Source organism: Pseudoliparis swirei, chromosome 9 (assembly GCF_029220125.1).
Source record: "Pseudoliparis swirei isolate HS2019 ecotype Mariana Trench chromosome 9, NWPU_hadal_v1, whole genome shotgun sequence".
In the NCBI taxonomy this organism is placed as follows: domain Eukaryota; kingdom Metazoa; phylum Chordata; class Actinopteri; order Perciformes; family Liparidae; genus Pseudoliparis; species Pseudoliparis swirei.
This window is the reverse complement of record NC_079396.1, coordinates 23,841,800-23,860,477: the sequence shown is the minus strand read 5'-3', so window position 1 is coordinate 23,860,477 and position 18,678 is coordinate 23,841,800. Positions and strand designations below refer to the sequence as shown.

General features: G+C 44.5%; 1 protein-coding gene across 2 annotated transcripts; it reads right to left on the bottom strand.

Moving 5' to 3' along the window:
- Positions 1-4,475: 4,475 nt before the first annotated feature.
- spo11 (SPO11 initiator of meiotic double stranded breaks) lies at positions 4,476-11,708 on the bottom strand. Of its 2 annotated transcripts, none has more exons than XM_056423043.1 (13): positions 11,437-11,708; positions 10,899-11,012; positions 9,457-9,545; positions 9,030-9,096; positions 8,790-8,898; positions 8,309-8,395; positions 8,135-8,171; positions 7,913-8,022; positions 7,695-7,794; positions 6,698-6,735; positions 6,283-6,359; positions 5,747-5,858; positions 4,476-4,844 (listed from the first exon to the last, which is right to left on the bottom strand). In XM_056423043.1, the coding sequence occupies exons 1-13, from the start codon at positions 11,547-11,549 to the stop codon at positions 4,725-4,727; spliced, it is 1,173 nt and encodes a 390-aa protein (XP_056279018.1). In that variant the 5' UTR covers positions 11,550-11,708; the 3' UTR covers positions 4,476-4,724. The 2 variants fall into 2 exon arrangements, with proteins under 2 accessions (XP_056279018.1, XP_056279019.1); XM_056423044.1 differs by having other exon boundaries at positions 10,899-11,009.
- Positions 11,709-18,678: the final 6,970 nt, after the last annotated feature.

Below are 18,678 nucleotides of genomic sequence, written 5' to 3'. Positions count from 1 at the left end.
CATGTGAGCTGCTGCTCTGAGCTAAACAAGGCCACGACCTGTTGCTCTGAGCTAAACCTGTTAGCCTACTATTAGCTAAACAAGGTCATGACTTGCTGCTCTGAGCTAAACAAGGCCACGACCTGTTGCTCTGAGCTAAACAAGGCCACGACCTGTTGCTCTGAGCTAAACCTGTTAGCCTACTATTAGCTAAACAAGGTCATGACTTGCTGCTCTGAGCTAAACAAGGCCACGACCTGTTGCTCTGAGCTAAACCTGTTGCTCTTAGCTAAACAAGGCCACGACCTGTTGCTCTGAGCTAAACCTGTTGCTATTAGCTAAACAAGGTCATGACCTGTTGCTCTATAAGCTAAACAAGGCTCTGAGCTGAATATGGCTTATCTAAATGTACATGCAGAGATATAGCCATAGGGGCCTACGGCTAAACACAGGCAACAACGCCAATCACTACTGTAAACTATGTGAGACATCTTAGAGATGTGAGGAGCTGTGCTCTCCATGTTTCAGTCTGATACAATAACTCATGGAGTCAACTCCTCAGAACATGTTCACACAACACAGAGCTCCATCCTTCTGGAGACCAGAGGACTACATGATGATGATGTGATGTAGTCAGAGGAGTAAAGACACTGACAGCAGAGTCACAACAGAACAGGTTACATGTTTATGATGATTTAGTTTATTTCGATCAGCAAAATATACAACAATCATAATTCAACAAAAGAAGAAAGTGGCTGACCGAAAGGGTCGAGGCTGAAGCTAACGAGCTTATAAGTGCCCTAACCTATGATTTCTCGAAAAAACTTATTTCAAAGAATCATATATATATATATATATATATATACACACATACATACGTATACATATACATACATATACACACACATATATACATATAAACACACACACTATACATACACACACATGCATATAAACATAAAACGAAAAACAAAACAAAAAACGTGTCCCCATTAACCGTTGATGTAATGATGATGTAGTAATGAAGGTTACAGGTGAAGCACAGGTGGTGCTGTGACTGGGTGCTAACTGAACGCTGCTTAATAAGAAAAACTCAACTGTCTCTTTATTTTTCAATTGTCAATATGTATTGCCTCGTGGTCATCATATCCTCACTCTTCCATGTGGGAATGTTTAGTTCCAAAATGACCCAAATAAAACAAGTAAATACATGATGTATACAACTATGCTGGAAATTAACCATGAACATAAATATCAGAGGAAATAAACGGCATTAAATACATATGTATCAATAACAGGTATACTGCCATCTAGCGGTATAAAGGTGAACCGTTTACTCTGCGTATCGTCTCTGCACAGAAACATTACTTTGATTAATCTATATTAGGAACTGTGTTGCATCAAACAATGCAACGATTAAGTGAGAAGGTGATTCTTGCTGTGTACATGAATATTAAACTTCCCGTCGTCACCACTGTTGCTAACATATCCAGGTTTAATTCTTTATTCTTTATATTGACTAAATTATATTCTTCTAACGTTACCCTGCTATGTGTTTGCATCGTTAAAATATCCCGGTTTAATTATTTATTCTTTATATTGATTAATTAATATTCTTCTAAGGTCAATACGAATATGTATCACTGGCTTTTATTTTGACTTCATTTTAAGCACTTCCGTTCTGTGGTTTTTGGTTTCAGACAACAGAAACGAAATACGGGGGTGGTATTCCGTCTTTCCGTTTTTGGTTTTCAAACGGAAAACGAAAAAACCACGTGATTTCCGTATTCCGTATTTGGAATGAAACGAAAAAACGAAATAACATTACGTACACGGACCAGACAGCTCGACACGGAGCAGCGCGTGCGCTCTGATCGCTCCCTTAATGAAGCATCGATACTACAAATATGCTAAATCACATCGTGTTTAACGTACGGGTACTTTGTTAGGATCGCTACACCGTGCAGCGTGACAGCAGCAGATGTGGCGGGCTGACATTCAAGCTAACCTAAACCCCCAAACGATGTCGACATCTGAACGCTGATTGGCCGAGACTCGACACGTCCCATCAAAGATGTTTTATTGCGAAGAGCACCACTTCACACTTTTCTCCGCGTCTCACTGCAATCTACCGGCCGTCAGGTAATGCTGCCAAAGATCGTCCATTACAAAGAGCACTCTACGTCCATTGAACTGGACACAGGAAATACTTTTAAAAGTTTAGTTGTTTTTTAAGTGAAATGTTTTGTCTGATTGAAAACGTCACTTCTTCAATATGATCAGTGTTGCGCCCCTCTTTAACAATGTTGAATATTTGCCCACATGTACTCAATCAAGTAGGCTACTGGACTTTTAAGTACAGTTATGTATTAAGTATTTCCATGGTAATTATATTTCCACCTAGGTACTTCCCTTATTACATTAAAGCGTCAAACATTTTACTTGAATTATTATTTTGCTTATAACTAGATTAGGACTTTGTGTAAAAATAAATTAAAAACACAAGTTAAAACATTAAATGTAACACAATGTATATTAAACCAACCAAACATGCATAGATCAGTTAAAATGAGCTCAGCTTAGACCAACTAATCAAAGTACAGATCAAGTGCAGCAATAACATAATAACTGTATAGTGACCCCGTTGCCTATGCATTCTTGTAAGTATACCTGCAAACTCATGAGGGGTGAAAGGTGACAACGGGGGGGGGGGGGGGGGGGGTGCAGGTGACTTTCTTTCTTTTTTTGTCACCACACCACATCCACGTTGTTTGAAGCCTCAAAGCTTTTAGAACCGCAAGTCCGCAACTAGTCATTTTATTGTTCTGACCACAAATCTAAATAATGATAATAAACAGTTTAAGAACAAAAGGTCCTCCGCTCTGACTCAGCCCTATAATGATAGTAATAACAAATATACATTGTCATTATATATAATATGGTTAAAGTCATTCATGAACCAACTTCCTTTTTTGTTGTTGCCTGAACAGTCCTCATGGACTTCTCCCTGAATCTGTTCTGTCTCTACCTGTTTGTCACGATACTCATATTTTAACTTCTCTACATATTACATACCTGCCATAAATATCATGATACCCGATACCAGAATTCAATACAATACCATAAAAACAATATGGTATATTTATCTATAATAGTAATAAATAAAACATCTGTATGGTTCACTTTTTACCAACTTTTTCAACACTTAACAAATGACAGTAATATTAGTATTAATACAGCCAGATATGAATGAAACTACATGGTTCCATCATAGCATTGATTATACACTATGATGCCTTTAGTCTCTGACCAGATGATACACAATTCATCAGGATGAGCAGCTGTAGAGTTACACAACTTTACAGACTGAAACATTTCACTTCTGGCATCTTTTTATTTTTTAAGCCGAAGTCGGTCTCTAAAGCTGCGCCACTTCTCTCGCTGTGAGCTGCGCAGCGCAGTGTGCGCAGACAGCTCGACACGGAGCAGCGCGTGCGCTCTGATCGCTCTCTTAATGAAGCATCGATACTAAAAATATGCTAAATCACATCGTGTTTTACGTACGGGGTTTGTTAGGATCGCTACACCGTGCAGCGTGACAGCAGCAGATGTGGCGGGCTGACATTCAAGCTAACCTAAACCCCCAAACGATGTCGACATCTGAACGCTGATTGGCCGAGACTCGACACGTCCCATCAAAGATGTTTTATTGCGAAGAGCACCACTTCACACTTTTCTCCGCGTCTCACTGCAATCTCAACGGCAGCGGGCCAGGTGACCCCCCCCTCCAAAAACAAAAACTCTTCGGATCTCCACGATTCACGTGGATGACCTATTTCTAGTTCAAAACAGTGAATTTCACCGAAAGGTGACAAGTTTGCAGGTATGTGTAAGTCCACGACGGTTGCTGTTAGCTGAGTTCAGGACGCGTGCGATTAACGATGCAAGTTTCAGGTTTCGTACACAAAAATAAAACGTTTGCCGTCATAACAAACTGCAAAGAAATGTCAGCACCCATTTTTAATCACTAATAACTGTGATTCAGCCTTATGTGGATATATACACTGCAACAGTTATAGTTAAATCAGACATGTTAAGAGGAAAAAATAATAGATTAAATGAAGACTGCCTCCACCTGCTGGAGGACAGATTTCATGGAGAGAACAGTAGCGGGAGCTTTTGACTGTTGTGCACCAACAATGAAACAACTCGCCTGACTCACTAAATCACACATCCACTTATTGTAAGTCGCTTTGGATAAAAGCATCTGCTAAATGGCATGTAATGTAATGTAAATCATCCTTCTCCTCGCATCACGTCATCTTTGCACCGACACGCACAGCGATGTTCGGAGGCTGTAAATCACGCAACACAATGCTGAAACAAGTGTACAATAATTAACTCCATGTATGAACCCGATCCACATAGTGTGTGTGTGTGTGTGTGTGTGTGTGTTTGGGAGCATTGCAAAAAAAACCGAGAAAAACACAAACGAGTTCCGACTTGTCAAAAGGGGAGACAGGGTTTTTAATGATAGGATGAGACAATCATCAATCACAATTAGAACAGTTAATCGTGAAAAAAAATTTAAATAGAGCAAACATTACAAACCAACTTCATATGTTTTAATCCGTCCGACCAGGGCGAGGCACGACAAGTCAAACGGAAAGATCCGTCTTCAGTTTAGCGCCCGTCTTTTTATTTTAGCAGTTCACCTGCGACGCCACTAGGGGGCGGCAGAGTGCTCACACCCAGCCCCCGTACCGCAGCTTGTTGGGCAGGTAGACGCTGGTGAGGAAATCTGGCGCTATGGCTGCGAGGGACTGGATCTCCGCCTTCACCTTACTCTGCTGCATCAGCTCCATCTAGGGCGAGAGCGAACGGGCGCTTATATAAAGGAGCGCAAAGGGAGGAGGCGCATAAATCATCATCATCATCATCAGGCGTTTATCTCCAACGGCCACAGAGCGGCTCCTCCGCATCGTCGGTACCAGCGGGCCGACGGTCCTCTCGGGCTCATTCCTGCGCCGTGTGTCACGCGTTACCGCCGCTGTAAACCTCTGGGAAAGAACACGTAAGTTTCCTCTTGAAAAGAAGAAAGAAAAGAAAAGACGCAGCGTGGTTCACACTCGTGTGCGGGAGGTGAAAGTCGTGTGAAATGGAAAAATTATGATTGAGAATTCAGAATCACGTGGCAGAGGTTCACACTCAACCATGTCTTTTAGGATAACTTAAAGAATAAAAAGTCACGATTTTGGTCAGATTTAACTTATATAGACATGAGAACTAAGCGAATAATATCTAAACTAGAATGGGCACTCGGTAGAGCGCATACCTTCGCATATTACAAGATTGGGCATTGAATTATAAACATAAAAATTGATCGTGCTATGGTAAAAATAAGATTTTGACCTTTTCATGACCTTGACCTTTGACCCGATCAATCCCAAAATCTAATCAAATGGTCCCCGGATAATAACCAATCATGCCACCAACTTTTATGCGATTCTTTGACCTTTCATGACCTTGACCTTTGTCTAATCAAATGGTCCCGGATAACCAATCATGCCACCAACTTTTATGCGATTCGGTTAAATACTTTTTGACTTATGCGAGTAACACGCACGCATACAAATACACGGCGATCAAAACATTACCTTCCGCATTTTCAATGCGAAGGTAATAAGATAACACTCAAATACCGTTTTGATCAAATTAGATGAAAACATTGCACTCAAGTCAACTCCGAAGCGGTTTCCTCTCTCACCTCTCTCTGCCAGTCGGGTTTGCCGGTGACGTACGGCCTTTTGAGGAGGCTGCAGAGTTTGCTCTCGTCTGTCCGGGTGAGGGGGATCAGGGAATCCTCTGGGACCCGCAGCCTAAAGAACGAGACGTAGATTGGATATATTTCTCATTTTTACGACACATAAATAATCAAATTGAGGTCGTGAAAATGGCATTTGCCCTTTTTCGGTACACATCCTCCCATTCTCGACAGACTCGCTTTTGAGTTATTATGTGTATGTTTAGGGAGAAACATAGGAGGGGAAGACAAAAAAATGCAGACTATAATTAAATGTATGTAAAAAGAAGAAAAAAAAGGCAATTTTGGCCTAAATTTGTTTACGGGGACGTATACTTAAAACTCGATACGCTCTCGGATGCAGTTCCGAGAGGAAAAGGAGAAAAAAAGTGAGGGCGACGGCAACAGAAACCAAAACAAACAATCCAAATGTCCCCAGAATATAATCCCAATTAGAGGCAGGAGGAGGAAGTAGGAAGTAGCGAAAGTGGAGTCCAAACCTCTTGAGGTCAGTGGGGAGGAGGCCAAGCCACATAAGGCTGGGGACAGTCAGACTGCGGGCCTCAAACGACATGGACTGTGGAGCACACACACACACACACACACACACACACACAATGCATCTCACATAAACACACTACTCGGCACTGTACCTACCGCGTGGTCACGCCCAACACATGTTCACAATGAAGTCGATGAACACGAGGATGATCAACAGAGACATCGCCACACAATCAGTCAACGTTTTCACTCCGTGCGATGTCCGTTTAAATATTCTGGGATGGATGATTGGGCCTTTTCTCTGACTTAAAAACTTAAAAGACGGGCATAATTACATATTGCTCACAGTGAGACAGTAAACAGGCCGCGTTGGATAATACACAGTGTAGGAATAAGTGGCGTGGCGGGACTCACCACTGATCCGTACTTGTAGATGCACATGATCTCAATCCCTGGGAGAACCAGAGAGAGAGAGAGAGAGAGAGAGAGACGCTGCAATCACCAGCATACCAGGGCAATTATCCACCGAAAATGTGTAACAGAGCTTCGAACAAAGCGAAGCATTACATGTGTGTCTCGCCATGCCATGGGGAAAGGGTTGGAGGTATGGAGAGACCGACGGGAAGAGAGCCGTCCAGCCAGGACGAGCGCACGCCAACGGGAAGAACAGTGAGACGAAGCACCGTGACGAAGCGGACAGGTGCCAACATCAGCTGACCCGGCGGGACGCTTCCACATCACTGGGCGTGCATGTGTGTATGTGTGTATGTGTGTGTGTGTGTGCGAAGATGAAAGGGCAGTCCCAGTGTTGTTAAACGTGGGGAAATACGCGAGGTACACTACCGTTCAAAAGTTTGGGGTCATCCAGACAATTTCGTGTCTTCCATGAAAACTCACTTTTATTTATCAAATTAATTGAAAATTGAATAGAAAATATAGTCAAGACATTGACAAGGTTAGAAATAATGATTAATATTTGAAGTATTAATTTTGTTCTTCAAACTTCAAGCTCAAAGGAAGGCCAGTTGTATAGCTTATATCACCAGCATAACTGTTTTCAGCTGTGCTAACATAATTGCACAAGGGTTTTCTAATCAGACATTAGTCTTCTAAGGCGATTAGCAAACACAATGTACCATTAGAACACTGGAGTGATAGTTGATGGAAATGGGCCTCTATACATCTATGGAGATATTTCATTAGAAACCAGACGTTTCCACCTAGAAGAGTCATTTACCACATTAACAATGTATAGTGTGTATTTTTTATTAATGTTATCTTTATTGAAAAAACAGTGCTTTTCTTTGAAAAATAAAGACATTTCTAAGTGACCCCAAACTTTTGAACGGTAGTGTATGTGCGAGAGAGAGAGGTGAAACAGGAATGCACTCGAAGACGGGACGGCGAGTACCGTGAGGGTCGGCGTCCACCAGGGCGAAGACGGGGACGTGCAGCGCGTCCCAGAGCTTTCTCACCATCAGCCTGCTGTTCAGGTCCGGCATGCCTTTACCCTGATGCACACAAACGCACCCGTTGAGCATACAACACACACACACACACACACATAAGGAATAATGGCCTGCGTGAGAAACGTTAACCGTGAATCAAGTTTTGGAAAAGGAAACTCACTGTGATCATGATGCAAGGAGACATCTTTGTGCAGAAGTCGTCGTCCAGTAGTCTCTGAAACGTCGCGTCCTTCTCAACGATCAGGACGAATTTAGCGGACGACACAATATCTGCAAAAACGATGAAGGAAAGAAAAACAACCCGGGACCCCGGCAGCTACGAAACGTACTTATGACGCATGATCCGAATAAATGTGAGGCTGTCAGGAGGTGAAAAGGATACTTCTAATCCCACGAATGTTGGATGAAACGGCAACAGCCTGCAACCAAACGACGCAATGAGAATCATCAGTCGGGAGCCTCGTGGTATTATATCGTTAATCGCTCTGGCAGGAAACAGAAGGCCCCCCCCCCCTTAGCGTCGCAATGCAAAGAGCGTTTCAGCTGCGCGACTTACGGCCGAGCTGGAGCGGCAGTCGACCCTCGTGCCGTCCTCCTCCATGTAACACAGGTCACCGGATATTAATCCCTTCGACGTGGCCAACTGGTGACGTAAAACACACACACACACACACACTAAAGTTAAAGCATGCTGTTATTAACACTGCCCCCCTTCAATTCCATCTCGGTTTAATCAGATGGACTTTTTTTTCTTTTTCTTCCCCTCCACAGGTGCTTCCCAAGATATGAAGCAGAAGAAAATGCTTTTAAAAAGCAAAGAGCTAAACAGATTTCATCTGCGGGACTTGAACTAATAAAACCAAAAGCATATCCAAAGGAATTTTGTTACACGGTCTTAACGTCTGAGGCGTGTGTGTGTGTGTTTTTTTTTCTTCTTCTTTTTTCTCCTCCCATGCATTCACACGGCGCACTGTCTCTCACATTACCGAGAACACACACACACACGCACGCACACGCACGGACACACACGCGCTTACCACATGTAGCGATCTGCGTGTAACCTTTAGCATGCAGGAAATATCATCCACGATGCTATCGACGGCCCTTTGAGAGCCAAACAGCTGTGTGTTGTTGTAATAGATGTCTCTGTGGAAACAAGAAAATGGAAATCTTTAAAATTCAGGCATATAAAAAACACATGCGCAGAACATGAATTTGAATCACGCTTTGACGATCGTATAAAAAATGCGAGCGGACGACAAATAAACCGATGAGACCTTTTCGTTGCAAACGAGTCGCTCTGCACGAGTTTGTAGATGACCTGGAAGATCTTGAGAATTTGCGCTTCAAAACAAGAGAAACCAAACAAAATCAGTGACTCTAAGAACACTTATTATTCACTTATCACATCTTTTTTTTTAAAAGGACACATTCTGTTCCTAATTAGGACGTCCACGTGGTCAACCGATCCCTAAAAGCCTCTTTCAACATATCCCGTCTGCCAATTTGTCACCGAAAACTATAAGTCTGACTTTTACTGCCGTTGGTGCGGCTTGGGAATGTGTTCACAGTGAAAAGAAATCAAAGCCACGTGAAGCACCGTACAACTGTAAAGCCGGGTTTGACTAAAAAGGAATGTCGGTTGTTCCAAAGAGACGACGAGAGGTAACCATAACGACGAGAGGTGTGCGTGTGGCTTCTCACCAAATTTAGTTGCGGACGACGGACAGTCGCTCCGAACGGTGGTGACGGAACTCTCCGGGCTCATTTGAAGCCCGACGGCGCTGTCAAAGCTCAAGTGGGAAAGTCGTGACAGAAGAAAAATAGAAAGAAAGAAAATGTGTGGAAAGGGGGGGGGGTAAAGAAGGGAAGAAAAGAACAGGGTTCTTACACATTTTGACCAATGGATTTCCATGACTTTTCCATGACTTTAACCCTCCTGTTACCTTTAGGGTCAAATTGACCCCAGGCTGTTTTTCACTGTGTCAAACATATAAGAAATATCAACTTTTAAATATATTTAAAGGGCTATTTAGGTCGTCAACAAACAAACATAAAGTACCTCACACTTAAACTTGGAAAACAATATTAATTCTAATAATTTTCTGGAGGTTTTAATTGCTGGGGTCAAATTGACCCCGAGGGTAAAATATGTTAGTAAATATAAAGGTAACAGGAGGGTTAAACCAAATTTCCATGACCAAACATGAAAACTGTAGAACATGTTGCGTATTGAGAGCTATCGCTGGCTTATATTTTGAGCGTCTTTCTTTTAAAAAAAATAGCTTATTTCAAACTCGGCGTAAATGAACATGTAATTATAACAAATTTCCATGACTTTTCCAAAACTTTTATGATTTAAGTTTTTTCCATGACTCCTCCAGGCCTGGAAATGACCATTTTAAAATTCCATGACTTTTCCAGGTTTTCCATGACCGTACGAACCCTGAAAGAAGCCATCAAAGAACTATACACAAAATTGTGTTTGCCATGTTTACTTTTAGAGCTTTGAAAACCAGCTCCCCCACCTGCGAGCCATCTGAAGCCCCGAGGGCTACCTGTGGGAAGGCCTCCCCCGTACCTCGCCGTCCTGAGGCCTCTGTGGAAACCTCTGGGATTTCCGAGCATTTGAAAAGGGCTGAGAATGTGCTTTAAGCTGCGGCGAGGTTTGATCCAAACAAGACCAGACAGTCCGCTTTGTTCTGAGCATCAGGTCCTCCGCAGCCCAGTCGCATTAAAGCCCTTTGTAAATGCTGTGTTTGTGTAGGCCGGAGCTTTTCACTCCCTTATCACGCTGTCATCTTTGTAAAGCAGCAGGAGGTTATTTCAACTTCAATCTCTCTGATCCAAAGTTTAATTTGTTTTTTTGTCTACCGCCTGCTTTGCCCAGTGCAGTCTGCTTACAACACCCCGTTACACAAAGCTGAAGTGTGTATTAAACGGCAATCGGATCATCTTGTGTGGCCTGACCTTCCCAAATAAAACAGAAAACCCTCCAGGTAAATGTTTGTTTATTTCTTTACACAACATGACTGCATGTGTTTACGCTTTTAAAAGGTCACAAGGCTAATTATTAGACAGATGTGTAGTCGTCAGGGCGAGTACAACATTTATTTTATCACGCAACAGCTTGTGTAAATAGTTACCTGATGTTGGCCCAGCTGGATCTGTTGGGCAGTGCCAGGACGGGGGCCTCGTCTTTGGAAAGACTCGTCACTATTCCGAGGATTACGTTTTCTATACGGGTCAAAATTTCCCTGCTGGAAAAAAAAAAAAATACAAGGCTTTAAAGATAGGCTGGCAACCACCTAGCAGATGGAGTTTCGGTTTTTGATTATATATATTTGATAATATTGTGATACTGTATAGTTTATTTTCTGGAAAATCTGAGAAACCACCTGTTCAAGCAATCACGCGTCAAGTATTTTATTTTGAAAAACTGTTTATATGTTGGATTTACTGAATATGATGGGGAACGTTTGCTCTCCGTTCTTCTTCATTTTTAACTAATTATTCAAAATTACTCCAATCTTAATTTTGGAGGAATTAGTGTCTGTTGAATCCGTCATTATGCAAATTATAACACTACGGATAGCTTGCCGGGAACCCGGATGTACCGCTAACTAGTTAGCTAACGTTAGCTTAGCTAGTTTAGAGTCGCGTTAGCTAACAACCGGGACTTACTTGCTGATTTCTTCTTCAACGCGCAGGCAATCTGTCATGAGTTCGACATTGTTCAGCAGTTCAGTACGAAGCTTGTCAACTTCTGCAAACGTCTCCGCTACACGGGATGCCATGATTATATGTTTTTACTTTACCGAAGACGAGCCGAGTGAACGTACATAAATCATATTCGTATGGATTCCCGCGTAAGAATATTGTGGAGATCTCGCGAGACTTGCGGTACACGCAGCTGACTCATTAGTTTGAAAGATTCACGTCGTTAAATGGTTTTGGACACGAGAAAGAAACTGAACAAAGAATATGATAACTTCACTTCCACCATATTTATCAGACATGGTAAGACGATATTCACAACATGACATGCATACATGTAGTTTATTTTTGTATTTCTGAGTGGGTTTCAAAGGAAGATATCAAGTTGTTTGTAGCCTACCTCTGATGAAAGTGACGTTAATGCTTAATAACTGTACTTATCTATAGCTTTAACGTACTCGTACTTTACTTGAGTATCTATTAAACTAGCTTAAATTGCAGAGAAAATGCACTTTAAAAAATAAACTTGCACACCAGAATTTTTTTTGCATTTGGTTATTACTAACTTACATCTATTTGGCCCTAAGTAAGAACCAGTGGTAACTAATCTCCACACATTAAAAAAGAGACCACATTATAACCATTTAGTTATATTTAGCTGTTTACTGGTTATACCACCAACACGTCTTTTAGTTGTATCCCACCCCAAAGGAGCTTAAAAAAACACAAAAGAAATAGTTAAAATTCGACTTTTGTGTTTTCAGTTTCAAGGGTTCCTCCACAATTTAGGCTACAGAAATAACTATTTTCTCTTTTGAAATGTCTTTTCTTCTGCACCTGGTATTTCCTCAGCTTTGACTGCCCTTGTCCTGCATCCTCATGAAGCCGAGTAACTGCAGGTCGTTCCACCTGGCAGAGAAGATTACACAGATCCTTATTTTCAATTTTATTGCCGCGTGCACACGTTGCTTTCATAGCCAAATGAAGTGTTGATGGCATATCTTTAAAACATTGAAATAGCTCAGGTACTCTAGTTGTGATATTCACCATTTGTAATGTTTATTTTCTTCAAACACCTCAAACAAATCTGTAAAGTTGCAGCTGTTAGCTGCACTTTCCTTCAGGCCTTTTCTCCTTGTATTGTGCTCTGCTTCACCTTCTCTCTCTTTCTCTCGTTCCCCTGCCCTTCAGGCCAGTCTGGGCCTGAAGGGATCCGAGTACTTCTTCCATGAAAGGCTCAAAGTACAGGGCTTATATATATACACCACTTACACCACCTGGTAGTTAAAAAATAGATAATTCCTTGTATACTACGCAGCAGTATATGAAATACTATAGGCTTATATACGGTATACATTGAATGCAACACTTGCAGTAAAGCATTTTCACCTGGTGGTATTGGTGCAAATGTGCACTTTCTGCAATTGTGATCCGCGTAATTCTGCCATTTCTAAATTAAAGCAGTTTGCTTGTTGTTTTCTTTACGTGTGTTGAGGTTCTAGGTCGACTGATGACGTCACAGGCACACGGCGACCTGGAAAGGACCGCAAGCAGCCGCCAGCCTTCCTCCTCCAGCTTAAGGTCAGCCATACGTGTAACCTTCGTCCATTACTGAGAGGACACACGTGTGTGTGTGTGTGTGGGCCGATTAGTACCTCATTGGTGTGGAAGAACAATCCCCATTAGCACCCTCTCAAGAACTTAATACTGAGACCCTTGTGACCTTGCTGCTACTTTGTGTGTGTGTTAATTGACAGTGATTTGAGTCTCAGAGGCACAAAATTGTCACGGTGGGATTAGGGTGGACCCAAATGCACGACTCAGGAGACAGATAATTCAAATAAAGATTCTTTACCGCGAGCGTCGTCAGGAACGGAACAGACAGAATAATCAAACTGTGGAACGCTCGAGGGCTCGGTCGGAAAAACACAAGACAATCTGGCAGAGGACAAATGCAAGTGAGGGAACCTAAGTAGACAAAGACTAATTAGGGAATGGGCAACAGGTGAGATGGGCATGAAGACCAGGTGAAGGTAATGAAGGACTAACGAGGGAGTGATCAGAGGCAGGTGAAGGGAGTTGGACTGACGAGATGGGAAGCAGGATCTGGAATGACATGATAGTTAGAGACAGGATGAAAACAACTAATACAAAAAGGAAGGTGTGGAGCTAAACTGTTACACAAAATGTATCCGTCGGCCACGTGGAAGTAATTTTTCGATCTATTTTTGATGATTGCGTGTAAAGAGTCCGTCTGCGTCCGCTAGACGTTGTACGTGTTGCTCATTCTGTGGCAGTTAAGTTCACTCTATCAGACGGTAATTTACGAATGACAGAGGTTTTAAGCTCCAGACATAAAACTGACATTACACGAATACGACGCCTTGAGGGAATCCCACATGTTGCTTCATCGACAACCTTTAAAAAAAAAAAAACTGTTCCAGTCTCTTTGTTGCATTGGGAGCTGCAGTCACGTCAAATCTATTGTTAAGACCCGAGAACCGTTCTCAGATTCTAAAACTATTAGGTCATCCCGAGTCTCCACCTTCAAGGAATTGCTGGCAGGCATGCTGCGTGTGTTCTGCGGAGGCACCGCGGTCTTTCTTTCGCAGTGTGAAGGCCTGGTCGGAGTGTGTGGGAGCCAGGATCTCAAGAGAAGAGGTCCGTGCCCCCGACCTGACCCGGAATATTTCCTAATGTGCAGCTTTACCAAAGGTTCCCCTTTCCCCTGAGTGACTTTGACAAGCTGCTTCCGTAGTAATGGCTCTTAATTTCTGAGTAATTGCTATCTCTAAGCGATGAGGGATGACCCCCTCACCCAGGCTGAAAAAAAGGAACAAAAAATCATAACATGTGGAAGTCCACAAGTTGTGGGGGTCCTTTTTTTTATTCTTCTTCTGTTCCGAAAAAGCCTGAGACCCCCGCTGTTCCTTTGGCCCGGGAGAGATTTGTGTCGAGTGTGAGGCCCTAACCCGAGGAGACAGAGTGCAACGAGTCATGTGCTTGTCTCGGGACGAGTGTTTGTGCTGGGACGGAGGGGGGGCCGGGGGGGGGCATGGGGGGGGGGAGGAGGGGGCTGCAGGGTCAGAGGAAAGGAGAGCGGGGGCACTCGTTGCAGGTGAGGGGGATTAGCTGCGGCTAGAGGCCCAAAGAAACTAAATACAGATCTGTCAACCTAATCCTCACAAATAGAAAACAGAGCTGCCCTCCCTTCACAATCCACATAGTTCAGCACATCCACCTCCTGCTCCTCTGCACCTCCCCCCCCAGTACCCCCCCTCCCCACCCTGTCCACTTTCTTCCTCGGGCTCTCCTGCTCCTCTGTTTCTCATCAGCTCTTGGCCTGGGCCCGTCTGGCTATTCCGTCTCCTCTCTAATGGCTCCTCAGACCTGCATCCACTAAAGAGGAGCTGACTGATCACCCAGGGCCCTCCCTGATTGACGGGCCAGCGCGGCGAGAGCCAAAGGGTGCCAGGCCCCCTCTCTGCAGAGACGGAAATCTAAATGGGACCTCTGCCTCGAGCCGCGTGGACCTTTATCAGGCCCTCACACCTCGGTAATGGATGCTGATAAGGCGCGTGGCTCGGCGAAGACGCCGGCTCAGCGTCAAGCCCGGATTTCTGTGCCGATGACACAAGTGACAGAGCGCCTTGAGTGATGACATCCTGCTCGACTAAGCCAGGCGTTTTGGTAGGCTTAGCTCAAACGGTATCTCTGACTGTCAGTCACACCAGCTCTGACCGATGGGTCTGGCTGGACTGCTGAGCGCTATGAATCAGATCCCAGCTCCTCCGGTGTTCCTCTATCGCGCCCCGTCCGACCGCAGACAGACGCAGGTGTGACGGGACGGAGCGGATGCGGGCGGAAGTAGGCGCTGAGTGATGGCGGGGAGGATTACAAGGTGCCACATTTAAAATAAGAGCATCGTGTGTTCCTCGGTGGGAAATATCCGCTTGTCATTTTGGCGCTGCATGCCGTGGACTCTGTTTGACATAAAGATGCAGAAAGTAGGGATTGGGTTGCATTTGCCGGTTCCAATTTGGCTCTGAATCTTAGTAATTGCTGAGATTGTAACACGTATACATATATATTTTGTTTTATGAGCACTGAGCATGATCAAACAGCCAGAAAGCTCAAAATATGTAATCTATCTGGCAGAGTTCTGAGTTCTTGAAAATAAAGTGATGTGTAACTTGAATAAAGGCAAAACTGAATAGATGTGATCATGGGAGAGCACTTGGATTCAATTATTCAATAATGGATCCACGTTGCGAAGAAGAAAAAAATGCTTTCAAACTCCAAAGCCTAAATGGGATTCGCAAAGTGCACTATTTTGAAGCTGTTTCATATCCCCCCCCCCCCCGCCCACACACACACACACACACACACACACTCCCCCTCCCTCTCTCTTTCTTCTGCCGGTCATACAGCTGGGTCTCATATGTTCATGAGGCCTCTGGAAGTGTGAGACACCAGAGAGAGGGGGGGGGGGGCTTTTGCAAAGGCTCAGCTCCACCTGGTTCGGCTGTTTTAACAGGCCGCTGGTTTTGTGCGGTGCCCACGGTGGGGCTGCACCAAAAATGTAGACGAGGGCGGACAGGACAGGCAGACAGGGTGGTGGTGGTGGGGGAGGAAAAAATGTGCTTCCATCCTCCTCTCTTATCCCTGCACCCCGACCCCACACTGCTTCATTTGAGGGTCAGTTTACCCTGAAAAAAGAGCTTTACAGTATCTTCCACCCGAACCTCATCCCCCCCCCCTCCTTCTGCGTACACGGGCCTTCAAAGGACTGCTGCCCGCTGCTCTCTGAGGCAACACATGAAATAAATATTAATCTGACCTCTGACCGCATGCTTTGAGCTCCTAAATAGAGATAAGCAGGCAGATGGGGGGGGGGGGGGGGAGGAACCGACTCTTGAAAAAGTATCATCTCGCGCTCTCGTCGGGGGACTAGAAGAGGGCGTTTCACGCTCGGCTGTGTGGTCTCCTGTGGAGCTCAGTGTCGTGCCCCGACCTGTCGGAGTGGGGAGGTGTGTGTGTGTGTGTGTCTGTGTGTGTGTGTGTGTTTGTGCAGGTTGTCTTAGATCATTGTGGGAAGAGTGTTTGTGTGCACTTAAAAATTTCCCCGGGGGCAAAATGTCGAATTTGAGAAACATTTGAGATAAAAAAAAGGCCTACAGAGGACAGGAAGAAGCAGCCGGTCGTAAATATGACACGTAAAAACTTCAGTCGTATGGTTGGAAAGCTGTCTCACTTCATCACAGTTTCTGCCCTCGAGTGATTTACTCGACTGGCTCCGCAAGCAGAAGTGTGTTCCACCCCTCTTTATTTGCTTTTATTGTGTTTGATCGTGTTTTTCTTTGAGTACTTAATCGCCTGGACAGTGAGTATCGCTGCATGTCTAAATATCTCAGTGGTTGTCTGTATCTCAGACAAAAATATTGAGTTTAGCGTGAAATACTTCAGATAAATCGTGTCCGTTCTTTCGGGTGCATTTGTTCAGATTCTTTTGCTTTTTAGTTTTCCTTGTCGAAGGCCCCTCGGTGCAGCTGACCCAGCCCGGCCTCCTCCGCCCGTGCCCACTGTTTACTGTGACTGTCATCGGGCCCATGGAGGCCCAAACAAAGGAAGGGTCTGTTCCTATTATTCTGGCCCGGGATCGTCAGCCCCTCTCTGGGCACAAATGGAGCCAAGGGCTTGTTGCAGGAGCACCAGTGTGTGTGTGTGTGTGTGTGTGTGGTGGTGGGGGTTTGACCTCACCAACCTTACAGCAAGGGCAAGAGAGCAAGAGAATGAGTGTAAAACAATGGGAGTTAGAGAGAGAGAAAGAGGGGAAGATGTATAGTTCTAACTGGAACCAGGACCTTTTCAAGTCCTCCGTTGGAAACTGCTGTAATGTAAACACCTGCGGCCATTAGCTGATTCTATCTGAGGCACCGGATAGAAATGTTTATATGTTACAGGCTACTACTGAAAGGCCATTTAAAAGCAAATAGAGGATTAGATATACAGAACGAGACGTGGCGGGCTATGTAAGCTCTCAGGCTTTAATGTCGGATTGTCATTGGAAAAGAAAGAACAAAAAAGAAGAGAGGAGTGCGAGGCCTTTGAAGACGAGAACCGACCACATTAAAATGTTCAGGAAGGTGGGCCGAGTGTAGAAGACCCCGAGACGCGCTCTGCCTCCTTTCCCTTCCCCTGTTTGCAATCACAGCTCGAGTCGTCTGGCAGGCCTCTCTCGCTGTGCCATTGAAGTCTAATTTGACTGTCGTAAAAAATCACCTGGCAGGCCGTACAGCCCTAAAACATCTCAACTGCTGAGCCTTTAAAACTCCACTCTCTGTGCAGTGAAACAAAATAATCTTTTAGGAGGTCTGTCTCGATGAAGCAGTGCATCTGAAAAACAGAGAGAGAGAGAGAGAGAGAGCGCCCGACGGGGTCAGGAGCGTTCCATTAAAGTGTGGTGTTTAAGAGGTGCTGGGGCCAGGAGGGGCAGATGGAGGGATGGAGGGATGGAGCAGCTGCCAAACATCTGCACGCTGCTCTCTCTCTCTCTCTTCTCTCTCTCTGTCTCTCTGTCTCTCTGTCTGTGCACCGCCACCTTTTGTCACAAACTTCCTGCTCCGGCAGTATAGGAAGCTTTGATATCTGCAACAAAATAAAAACTGGCCGTAATGCTGCCTCTCCACGACATCAGAAGACGACCGACGCCTGACTGCGAGCCGAGGCGTCCGCAGAGTGCACCTGCACAACGCACATGACGCAACCTCTCTCCCTCAGCGTGGAAGTATTCACCCACACGGGCTCGAATAACGACTCTCTCGTGATGAAGTCTGTTATTTTCCGTGTAGCCACGAAAGGTCCATTGTCACATCTTTTGTTCTTGAAACCGACACAACACACGCATCGGGCACCTGGGAGTTTGCGAGAAAGGAATGAACAAATGTGCTTTATCGTAAACCGAAGCATATCGGATACTAATTCTTTAAAAAAAAAAAAAATTTGCACAGCCACGAGCCAACTTCGCGCTATCCCCATTAGCAACCACAACACACACACACACACACACACACACTCTCACTCTCTCTCTCTCTCTTTCTCACACTCTCTCTCTCACTCTCTCTCTTTCTCACACTCTGTCTCTCTCTCGCTCGCCCCCCCCCTCCCCTCCTCCACCCCCTCTCCCCTGCTCCTCCCAGCTCACAGCCG